At 44.7% G+C, this 12,605-nt stretch overlaps 1 protein-coding gene across 16 annotated transcripts in view; it reads right to left on the bottom strand.

Annotated features, from left to right (window-relative positions):
- NRXN3 (neurexin 3) overlaps nt 1-12,605 on the bottom strand; it is a 1,366,589-nt gene that overhangs the window by 776,499 nt on the left and 577,485 nt on the right. For all 16 annotated transcript variants that reach the window (XM_065404047.1, XM_065404046.1, XM_065404048.1 and 13 more), the window contains 4 exons: nt 5,790-5,909; nt 2,069-2,450; nt 1,385-1,575; nt 393-566 (listed from right to left, as the gene is read on the bottom strand). In XM_065404047.1, coding sequence (XP_065260119.1) covers nt 393-566; nt 1,385-1,575; nt 2,069-2,450; nt 5,790-5,909 — 867 coding nt within the window. The remainder of the gene's footprint in view (nt 1-392; nt 567-1,384; nt 1,576-2,068; nt 2,451-5,789; nt 5,910-12,605) is intronic.

The raw sequence follows: 12,605 nt of genomic DNA on the forward strand, positions 1-12,605 counted from the left end.
GTGGCCTGCAGAGCACAGCTGAGAACCTCGACTCCAGAGCAAGACTAGACACTTTAAATATTCTTAGTGTCAATAAACGGCTCTGTAGGAAAAGCACATGAGGAGCTTGCTACCAACACCACGCCCAACATCTTTCCATTGCTGGAGACACAATATCCTAGGGGAATATAACTACATGAAAGAGCCATTGGCAGCCACTGGTCACCCCCACTCAGACACTACACAGTCAGGAGGTTACAAACATGGCAATTACATGCTGATGGCAGTGAAGGACATCACAATGAAAGCAAACCAATGAGATGGCCTGTAAAGTTGGTGAGCAGCAGAGCAGGGGGCAGCGAAGAGATAAGGGGGGCTGTCTGGGAGGGGAATGCCTCTAAAGTGAGTTGTACCTTCACATCCGCGCTCAATTTGCCCACTGCGGTGGAGAGCGTCATTGATTAGATCGGGCAGGCGCCCATTCAAGTCCACTGATGCTAGGCAGCCCTGAAACCCATCACGTGAAGCCACTAGCTTCGGGACGTTGCTGTACATGCCTTGAGCCAGGCCAGCAATGTAGAGATCACCTGGAGATAAACAGGGTAAAAAGACAAAAGCAAAAGGAAGTAAAATAAACTTATCTTCCAGAGCTGCATTTACCTTATATTCATTAAATAAATTGCACTGCCAGTGAAAGAAGGGTAGCCAGAGCTGTGCATGGTGTGATCCCGAACCCAGTTTGGCTAACCCACCTCAGTGTACATGCAGCATCCACTGCTGTTCCTATCATGGACCCTCACACAACCCTGCCAACATATCCAGACCCTGACCTCCTGTCTGGGGCCGTCACACAGCTCTGTCAATGAACATCAACTTCAACCAGCTGCACCACTTATTGTTAGACTTGTCCCCTTACACAATTCCATCAATGCCCTTTGATTCTGATCACCTGTCCTTCCCACCCTAGCTTTACTAATGTGCTTCCATATTGACAGATACCACCCTATTATCAATCCTGTGCTCCCCCATAAACAGCGGTTCTCAGTCCTGACTGTCTATGCATCCTACCACTCTAGTTCTGCCAATGCTGTACCTGATCTAGAATAATAGATTAATGCAGGAGAGGCCTGTCCTAACCAAAGAATGATAATTGTGTCTAAGGAGTAATGTGAGCATGCGTGAAAAACAATCTCGGAAGGAGCAAGATCAGCAAAGTACGGTGCTTAGAGAACTTGCCAATAGAGCAAATGCAGAATTAAAATAAAAGAAACCCACAACACATCCCAGACCTTCCATTCCTTCGTGCATGGTTATGCAGCTTCTCCTTGCCCACTGCTCTCCGCCCCCCTGCCTGCACCCCCCCTCCCAAGGCCCAAAAGAGCACTGGCATCCTTCTGAGATTTACCTTTAAGGTCAAGGTTTTTGGCACCGTTGATAACCTGAGTAACAACCCTGGTGTCCACTTTTAAGCTGTGGGTGTTACTGTTGTCTCGGGTGATGACCACATTGTGCCACTGGTTGTCATTGAGAGGCCGATCACTGTTGCCCTTGATGACATTAGGACCATTCCCCAGGTCAAACACGTAGTGTATATACCTGGAAAGAACACATGCATCAGCTCAGATCATATGGAGACTCTAGAGCCACTGTTGGTCTTACTCCAAGCACGGCTAATAGACTCTTAGGCAAAATTCGGTGAAAGCTTTATGAGATGGGAATCACAGTATCTAGATATGAGAAAGACGTATCACATCAGAGACTCCACCCCAGCATGAGTAAGTGGCAGTCAGGCATAGAACCCCGGAGTCCCAGTCTTTTGCTTAACCACTACACCATATGCCTCAGTAAAAAAGAATAGAAATTGACTAGCCAGAGGACTCTCTCTTTGTATGAAGTATCAGAGGGGTAGCCGTGTTAGTCTGGATCTGTAAAAAGCAACAAAGAGTCCTGTGGCACCTTATAGACTAACAGATGTATTGGAGCATAAGCTTTCATGGGTGAATACCCACTTCTCTTTGTATGAACATTTTAAAAGGTACCCACAGCTTAGCTGAATGCCCTCGGGGACCGCAGCACAAAGTTCACTCACCCCTTCACTAGCTCGACTGCGATGAAATCGCTGCCATCACCGCTGTTGAAGAGGATGAAGCCATCGGCTGAGGTGGTCTTGAACTGGAAGAAAAGGTGCATGGAGGTGTAGGCCTGCAAGGTGGCCAGACTCAGGTAACTGCTCTTGGTCTTGAAGGTGACTGGGTCAGCGATGATGTTGCGGAGGCCAAAGCGTGCTTTCAGCTCACAGTAGTCAATGTCACCGTTCTTGCACAGGTCAATGTAGAGCAGCCCATTAAACATGAGACTCTGGAGGTGGCCGATGAAGCTAGAGGGGATGACGGAGATGTACCGCTTCTCCGTCATGATCCCCGTTTCAATGTTGTGGAACTCCAAGCGGGTGTGGTCGCCAACCATTGTACCTGAATTCCGCAAACAAAAGGAAAAGATTAAGAACACCCAGCATGCTAGGGGATTGGTAAACAGGCTAAGGAGCAATTCACCTTCAGGTTTCCAAATCAGTAAGGATAAAGTTATCATCTAATAGGCAGCCTGTGTATGAAATGAGTTGGGGGGTTCAGTCCAATTCCTAGCAGACAAGTTTCCACACTACAAAAGCCACCAGCACTCCTGTGGGCACTCTGAAAAGTGGAGGACCGAGTGGGTTGTGGAGAGTGAACTCCCTGCTCCTTCCCTAAGGGTAGGTCCCTGCTGGCCTGGGTTGCTAACGCTTTCTGTCCTTTCATAATGATCCAAAAAACCTCATCATCACTTCCCTGATTGGCATAAGGCCTAGAAAACCCCGCTGAATCTACTTTATTATCTCAGAGACCCCATGATACAGAAACAGGGCAGACACGCTCATATGCACCAGATGTGCCAGGGTACCACATTCACTGATAACAAGCGGAGACCTTATCACTCCACCACAGAGAGAGATGGGAGCTAGCAGATGCGCAGAGCTGATTCACAGAGAGGACGAAACGGGGACTGATGGAAGAAGGTGGTAATTAGGAAAGGAGCAAGAGTGAGATTTCATTTTGCTTTCAGGGGAGTCACTTAAATGTATTATTTGCTGAGCTCCAACAGCATGCTCAGCACTGCAGGGGAGACTTACAGTCCAAGAGTCCATCACTGCTAGGTGCCCTCAGCTCCAACCAAAAATAACCGAAGTTGAAGGCACTCAGCAGCTTGCCAGATCAGGCCTGCTAAAAAACAAAACAAAACAAAAAAAAAACCACAGTTCAGATACACTTTTGAAATAAGTCATTGGTTCCTAGTTTGATGATTGATGAAATGAGGTTAAAAAAAAGAGAGAGAGAGAGAAACACGGACACAGTCATAAAAACGATAATGTGTTAAAAATTCACTCTACTGCTCCACACAAGGAAAATGGCCTCTCCCGCTGTCTGATGTTATTCTAGTTGTTGCTTAGCTCTGCTCGGCAGCATGGTAGGGGGTTAACGCATGAGCAGGCAACAGATAAGACAGCCTCGTTAACTTCAAACACCAAATTACTGCATGGTCTGGGCTCTGCATGTCTTGGTGATGAATTTTCATTATTCAGTATAACAAAATATCTAGTTATATGACCTTAAAGCATATTTAGTTAATTACATATACATATTGTACTTCTATGCAGTACAGATATGGCACTCATGAGACACAGAAAGTAAGATCAGAAGTAACCACTAATTTTGTATACCCTGTGTAGGATGCCTAGGACTTGATTTTTCCAGATATTTAGCACTTTATATAGTCAAGCACATCTCCAATGGATTTCAGTTGCCAATCTGAGTGCTCAGACCCCAGGCTCTCATGTTGGGCACCCAGAAAGTGAGGAACACAATCAGTGACAACCTGTTAAAAGTTGGGTTTAAATTGTTTGATTAACACCTTAGAGAAACTCTCTGCCAGAGGCAGATATAGGATCCACATCACCAAGGCACCATTCAATGGCCTTACATGAGACCCATCTATTGCTGTTAGTACACTCTACGTTCACTACACATCTCCCAACTTCTGCAATAAACAATGCAGGGGGCCTAAATAAAATAGCCTCCTTTTCTACACAACCCTGTTTTATCCTCATAGCAGGTCCATCCTCTTCACTACTTAGACAAGTGTCCTGTAGAAAACAGTAGCATCTGATCACATACTTCAAGACTAACATAATGCATAGGCAAAAGGGTGGGAGGGGGGCAACTTAAGGCTGCACAGACAACCATAGTTCTGGCATTTCCTAACTTTCAAGTGTTTAACTTTGCAACCATAACATGTTCTTAACATAACTATTTGGATGGCTGTATATACATACTCTCTCTCTCTATATATATAAATATATATAAATAAAATGTGTGTGTGTGTGTGTGTGTGTGTGTGTGTGTGTGTGTGTGTGTATAATCATCTATATATATATGATTCCATCATTTTTATTTATCAGATCGGTTTTATGAAAAATACACTTTCAAGTGGCAATTTTCTTTGTGCACCTTTCTGAGCTGTATGATGAAAGTGCCATCTAGCGGCTGTTACTGAAAATCACTTCCAGAATTCCTCTAATGCAAGAGAACTGTGTTACTGTGCTCTCCAGCACAGAGACAAAGTCAAAAATTCACTCTAAGGCTGAAAAGTTGCCTCTTAAGCAGAAGAACTTGCCCACTGTAATACTGAACGCACCTTTGCTAGTTCCAGCAAGCAGCAGATGGGGCTTCCTCATGTCACTGGGCATCTCCCTATCCATTTCTCACCACACCACAGAGTGTACATTTACCACCAATGATTTAGAGTGCACATATGATAAAGTACTTTGGAAACCACCCCTGTGTCCACCTGTTAAGCCGGCAGGATGCCTGGGTCGTTTCAAACCCTATTACCCATCTCTCGTTTTTTTTTCTGAAGTTTTTAATCTGTCAGGTTGCTTACAATCAGGTTCTGTTCAGCTGCCAGAAGCCCCCTTTTTATAAAAAAAAAGAAGACGTAAGTAACCTCCCAGGAGTTTTCTATGAGGAGGTCCCCTGGAATTTGGAAGAGAGGCTTCTAGAGCCCAGCTGAACGGGAGGAGTTGCAAGGGGGCAAATGCAACCTTAATTAGCTGCTTCTCCTAGAGTTACCAACTCTCATGACTGCATCACCAGTCTCTCAAGATAGCAAGTATTTCTCTTAAAGTTCCAACTCCCAGAGTCATGCGATTACAGGGGAATCTCAGCTTTCATTTAGAAAAATTAAAATATGTTTCTAGCTCCCATGGTTGTAAAGAAGCAGATGGAAAAAATGAACCCTAAAGGCTCAAAGACCACAAGACCAAAGAACCCAATATTTATTTTTTTTAAATTGCATGATTTTAAGCCTATTTTTTGGGGGGGGGATGTCTAAAGTTTTTGGAACATTTGGGGTTAGCAATATGGATCTCTTCTTATTCCTCCCTCACATACTACATGCAGGCACATAACCAAATTAACACACTTCCTTCCCTCTCTAACATCTCTATGGCTTCCTTCTTGCTTTTTGGCTGAGTTCAAGGCCTTGTACATTCTCCTTGCTGCATCTCCGTTCCCAGGGTCCACTCCAGGCCGCTGTTGCCAGAATGGGTTGGGAAGAAAGAGCCCCTCATAACTGGATTCTCAACACAGTGATCCCCAGTTGAGAGGCCTTCACAGAGAGGTGGAGGAGAGAGAGACAAAGAAAAAGGGTGCATGTGTATGCTGAAAAGAAGCTGAGAACAAAGGGAGACAGTAGAGATACCAATACATTGCACTCACCCTCAGCTACGTCATCATCAACTGTCAGTTTGAGGCTCTTTCCTCGCCGCACCACCCGGACTGTGTGCCACTCGTTGTCATTAAGTTTCTGCCCAGCATACAGAGTTTCCGGTCCTTTGCCTGGGGACGGTGATAAGTACAAGAGTTAAAGATGGACCCTACTACACGGCAGTGCTTGCCTGATTAGGAGAGTCACCAAAATCACCCTGGTGTGATACTGACCGCAGCTCATCAGAAGATGGCAAAGGAACCAGTGCTCAGAGCCAAACCCAAACTTCTATCCCTTCCCCACTCAAATTGGATCAAGATCATTACCCCCTACACCCTAAGAAGTGCCTTCTCCCTCACATCCCAGAAGGCACATGCATAGAAAGGTAGGTGGAGGGCTAAACACCTTTCCTGTCTCCCCCAGAACTCATCGTTGCCAACATAACTTCATATAGCATATCGCAATGCTAGAGGAACATGCTGATGGTGGAAATAACTTTGGAGTGAGACCAGTACTGAGCTGGAATTCTGCTTTATTAAGTCTCTATAGTTAGAAGAACAGCAACATGCCACTAGATGCTAGAGATTCCACAAAATTGTTTCTCTTGGGCGCTGGGCCTCCTGATGCTTAGCGTAATACACACCAGGCTGGTTTCGGCCTACAGGTCTCCAACCATGACCAAGCACCCACCAACTTGACTGATTGCCAGAGAACCGTAAAGCAAAGAAGCTTGGCTACAGATACTCCCAGAATTCTCAGCCCTCTCCATCCCCCCAGATCAGGGCTTTTCCATTTGGGGATTTTCTCCCATAAAAAGAAAACAAGAACAATTCTCCTTGCAAACAATGCTCCTGAAGGGAAACCAGTCATGCCCCCCCTTACCCCGCCCCGATGTCCAGCTTTATTCCTCACTCGTTACACTGTGCAGCCAAACCTTTGAAATGCTAATTGCTTCCAATTCCAGAACTGTGACATCGTGTGCATATCAGTCAGTGAGTGAAAATCAAATAGTGGATTGTGCTAAATTCAAAGTGTACATGCAGGCTGCAGCTTAGCACTGAGTTGCTTTGGCACAGGTGTGTGTGGGAAGCCCACAACTAGTACAGCAGAGGGTGATGTAAGTCAGGACTAAGAAGCATTGACAGAGCTGTGGCAGGGGGAGCCCAGGAATGAATGAGCAAGGTACGTTGGGGATCAGAATTGATGTGCTGTGGTACGGATTGTAACTGACATAGCAGGAGTTGCTGCAGGTCAAGACTTTGTGGAATATCCAGATCACTTGTCCACATTATAGTCGGTTGTAATAAGATTTGTCCACTGTGTTCAAAAACAGTAAAAATGAAGCGGTGAAAAGCAAATCAGAACAAATAATGCACTGTGTCATGGCTGGCAGAAAAGTCTGATTGTAATCAAATGCCTACTGCTAGCCGGTTTAGACACAGACAAAAGGAAAATCAGAGCTGCCACAGTCATTGGAGTAGCAATGCGGGTCATCTCTCTCTTCCCTTGGTTCTAAAGAAGGTGAGTTGTATAGTATAACTAGTGAGAATTCCTCGACAGGGGAACCAGCCTGTCTCACCACAATTCCTAGCTTGTGGCTATGCCATTCCTGAGTGACAAAGTCACACCAACGGCATGAAAATGAACTCCAAGTCCACAGGGCAGGTAGGTTACACATGAGGCCCAAATTCTGCTCTTCGTTAAAATGGCGCAAGTCTATTGAAGCTCAATGGAGCTGTATGAGATTTTAAATTGGTACGAGAACAGAATTTGGCCCACAGCCTGTAATTATGAAATGATGTATTTGACCGGCCAGCAAAGTTTTTGCCTGTGCCAATACAGGGGGCTCCATTAGAAACCCAACACATGCCACTCTGCAGTGACTGCAGGAACACAGTATCTCCTCTTCCAAGTATTGCATAGAAGTTACTGCTGTTAGGGCACTTATCTGGGGCTGTGAATGGAGCTTTAATGGTGTCCACCGAATATGGGGCAGTTCACAGGCCATGGAGGAAACAGAAGGCAGAAATCCTTGAAGGGCATGTTGACAAGTCTGAAATTATCCAATATTCATCTTTTCTGCTCCAGTCTTGGCTTACATCGCATGTTCATTGTTCTGGGTCTTTGTAAAACATGCTTATTACTTATTAGTGTACTTTCAGATGCTAAGAGATCTTTTCTATACAGATACTGGGGCCCGATGAGGTTTATTCAACTGAAATAGTCGAGTGTGGTGATGGTCAGAAATGTGATCATGTAAAAATATAGCATTTTACTCAAAATAGCTCAGAGCCATAGCTGCGGACTTTACTGAAACAGATGAGTTCCCACTGTTAGTCCTACAGAGCTGACAGAGCTATGGGAAAGCCAGCTGGGTTCTATTCCACCTCACACATCAACTGTCATCATTTTTTTTAAAGGATGCAACAAACAGAAAGAATGTGGCAGGAGTTCCTGTAGGGCTGATTAAACTTAATGCAAATAAATGATCTGAGAAATTCAGGACTTTCTTCTCTTCATGAACTGGTCCTGATTTCTGCCAATGGGTTTGTTATTTACAAGTGTTCACCAAATGGTTTGAGCTAACAATTTTCCACCTAAGGACTGCTCGGGCACTGCTCTCTTTGACTAGTCTCCTTAGTGCTCCCTCATTAGATGAAACCTTTATAAGAGAAGAATAATTCATACCCGTCTCCATGCATGGACTCCCTGGTTCGTATGTGACTCTGGGTACTCCTACGAAGGGACGTTGTTCCCCGAGCCTCCCTACAGACACAAACCCATCCCATAGGAAGGGTCAAGACTAAGAGGACACAAGGATAATCAAACCAAACAAGCGTTTGAAATGCAAATCAATGTTCACAAACACTGGTTTTGCTGTATTCAACCCGCTGCAATGTTCGTATCCCTGTTGAAGGCACGTGCACAGTTGGCAGGCTGACTTGCAAATGAACAAACGTAGGCTGCGTTTCTGCAACTGATAGCGCCTAAATGAACTGCTGAATCTGCATGGAGCCCTACTTACCGCAACATGGCTCTGTGTGATGTAGTAACCCATCACACACCATCAATTGCAGAAGCAGGACCTATATACTGAGAGTGCAGATGTGTGCGATTATTAGCGATTTCTGAGAGTATAACCACATTTAGAAAGAGAAAAGCACTTTTGAAAATTTTATCCATGTGCACGTAAGTAGTGAGCTGTTTATCTTCAGGCAGCCACCTACTGTTCGGTCCCCACCTGACATCGTCTGCTCTCAGTTACAGCACCATGGCAACCAACTATGATATCATAGATTGAAAGTTTTGGCCTCTTCTGAGCAGATGGACAGCGAAGAAACTCAAAGATGCACCTCCGTAAACTAAGATCCCTGGCAATAAAAAAGGAGGAAGAGAAAGAAGACAACAGCTATGGAAGCTGAACTGCTGGAAACGTTTTCTATTTATAATGTTTTTGATGAGATGGCAGCTGGTTCTCTGGCAATTTTTGCACATTACTTATTTTTTATGAGCGAGGACAAATAAGAGGCAGAATGATTAGCATTGCGGAAGAGGAAAAATAAGAGAAGTTCTGCCTGTGTGAGAAGTTCAACATGAAGATGCTGGAATTTCACAGCTGTCTTTAAGGAGAACACATTGTTCCACCTTTGGTGCCTCTTGGTCCTTTGACACATCTTCCTAACTACTTCTAAAGCCGATGGGCACTATGTACCATGTGTCATCAGGGAAGAAGAGGCCCCCCCCATCTCGCATATTAAAACTTGAATGAAGCAACTATGTGAATATTTCCTTAATGTTCAAGGAGTGACCTCACGGTAATCAGTCCCCATTCCGGAGCAAAACCTCTCCTCAGGTGGCTCACCGTCTGCTAACACACAAATTCAGCAACTTACTGGAGTGCACAGCCAATGACTGCTTGGCTAGGCTGCCGCTTTCAACTCAGGCTTAAGTGGGTCTCTTCAATCTGCTCAGAGCCAGTGTCCATAAAGTATATAACGCAACTCTTTAGTCATGAGAAAACTCTCTCAGGATGTCCCCAACATCATTTCCATGTAACGGGCCCATCGTGGCCAATTAACAGCAAGGCCCCTAGCAGGCAGGCATGAGGGTCCATAAAGAGCTACCCTACATTTTAATAGAAAACAACCACCCACCCTAAATGGCTCAAGGACATACTGCTCTTAAGTCTTAGCTAAAGAGAACCTACCCAACTGAAATAAGGGTCTAGTCAGAGGGATTCTTCCTTCCAGGAGCATAAACGATGATTTGAAGGGCACTGACTGCTCCCCAGCTAGAATGGCCCTGCCACACAGAATTCCCCCCTGCCTGAATGTACCCAGTATGCTCCAATGATTCATTAATTTCAGCGGAACAATGGCAGTGCAAAATGGTAACAGAAGGCTGGCAGTGAAAGTGCAACCCTCTTCTTCCCTACCTATCGCACACTGCTGTGTGCGTCACAGAGGGGTCTGCAAAAATAAGAGTGCAGGGGCTTAAAAATCTCCCATCCCTTCAACACAGGTTATCATGATCTGATTCAGTTATAGAATTAAAATGGGCCTCCATGAGACCAGACTTTGTCTTCCTATTGAATTACTGTATAGGTCACTCAGGAGTGGAGAAAGGTCCAACATCATCTGTGACTGTTGGAGCTAGGGAGACAAAGCAAGAAGGCACAGGGATAGACCATGGGGAGGGCTCCTGCTCACTGCAGAAATAAAAATAAACTATTGCTGTGTATTGATAGTGGAATTTTAGAGAAGACTCACAAGAAGCCTTAAAGAGACATTGCATAGAATTCTGACACTGCTTTGCTGCCACGCTAGGTGTCTCAGCGTTGCCTAGTGTGCAGAGACGGGCTACAAAAGCTGGGCATTTCCATGCCCATTAAACACAGGGCAATGTCTTCCTGGAGTTCAGTCAACGTCCCACGGATTCAACCAGTTTGAGAGTTTTTCCTCCATACTGATGCATCAGGAACACCAGAAAATTGTTTTTTTCCATTGAAACTGTACTAGCAAAAATTGAATGTGTGATTGTGGGAGGAGCCTTGCAGGTCCTCCCTGTAGTTAGAGGGGACTAGTGCACCGTAGATAGCTCTCACTATACTTATGAGGAGACTGGACTAGTGTAACTGCTAAGCAGACTGCCTCACTGATGTGGCTAGAAGATGGTGAATGTGAGGAAACCCAGGGAGAGAGGGAAATACATATCTGGGAACTGTTAGTGGGAAAGATTAAGTCAAGATGTTACACACTGATCTGTGCCACTCTTACTCCTAACACCAAATGTCCCACCTTTCCCCTAGCCCAGACTTATCAGAGGTCCCTTTAAGATGATACTCTATGTACAGCTCCCCAGCCAGGAGGATCTGTATTCATTCCTTAATGCACTGAAGGAAGTGGGGAAGGTTTGGGTGAGGCGAGTAGGGTAGGAAGAATCTGGTGTGAGGACAGGGAGGCCATCAAATAACCTCAACTTTGCTCCTGCAGCTGCCTAACATCTAGTGAGTCATCCCTAAGGACAGTGTGAATGTTAGAATAGGAACAAGGCTTAAATGCACAGCTAGCTGCAACCACAAGTCCCTTCAAATAGCATCAGGTACAGTGGAATATAAACGATCAACATGGAGTTTCCTAGTGTATTAAGAGAGAGAATGTTTAACCGAGGCAGCACTTTGGCTGGACGAAACATGTTTGTCAGGCCTTTTTCTTGACTGGAGTCCACTATCCACTCCAGGAGCATTGCTAATTGCAAGGAAACAGCAAATGACCCCAGCTGTCCAATATGTTGCAGATCTGTTTTAGAGACACCAACCACACCAACACATGCTCTCTGGTTTTGCTCATATGCAGGTTATAGAAACCCCTTCACCATGAAAACACTGGCTGCTAAGAAAAAAATGAGTGGGCATGATTCCCCCGCTGATAGTTCAATGACTTCACTGCCCCATGGCCATTCTTACCTGCATGGACCCTCCATTCCTTCATGCGGGCCATTTCCATATACCACTCCAGATTAAGCCATTCAGATCAAACAATACATGCTTAAAACAGAAGCCTTTTTAGCAGGCCTGTGGAAATGGTTACATTTACAGCTGTACAGAATGGTACCATCTGGAAGTTGATGGAATTCTGCATAATTTACAGCAGCCAAACCAGGAGCAAAGTTTATTTATTTAAATTTATACCACGGTAAAAAAAATACCAACACCTAAAAATCAGTTAGGCTTACAAGTGCAAATGAGAACCTCCCAGCAGCAATCATGTAAAACAGAATAAATTGGGGTGGGGGGGGGGAATCAAAAGCAGCAAGATAATCTCTTTAGCCTTCCCAGAAACATACACTCAGCCTCCCCCAAAACCTTGTTCACCAAATGGCTTTTACTCAATGTCAGACTATTTCCGCCCACACTCTCTCTGCTTTAAAACGGCACCGTGAAGTTAAAGGTTACAGTTTAAACAAGCAGTCTTGGCTTCTCGTACAAAGCCATTCAGAGCCAGATTCTGCCATCATTACTCATTTTCAACCACCCTAACCAATGTTCCCCATAGGCTACTTGTGGAGTAACGTATTACTAAATTGGAGTGAAGATGGCAAAAAATCAAACCTTCAGACTCAGTCTTTTGGGGGCACAGACTGTGTTTTGTGTCTCCTACTGAGCTGATAACATTGTGTATGATTAAAAACTAACCAGATAATTAAAACTGAAACATTTGACTGATTGCATATGTGGTAAACTGTGAATTATATTTGTGCCCTTTAGTTTGACTGTCCAATTTGGATTAAATGCAAGAGTAGCGAGTTACCATTATACTTTGTAAACA

This window comes from Emys orbicularis, chromosome 4 (genome assembly GCF_028017835.1).
Source record: "Emys orbicularis isolate rEmyOrb1 chromosome 4, rEmyOrb1.hap1, whole genome shotgun sequence".
Taxonomy (NCBI): domain Eukaryota; kingdom Metazoa; phylum Chordata; order Testudines; family Emydidae; genus Emys; species Emys orbicularis.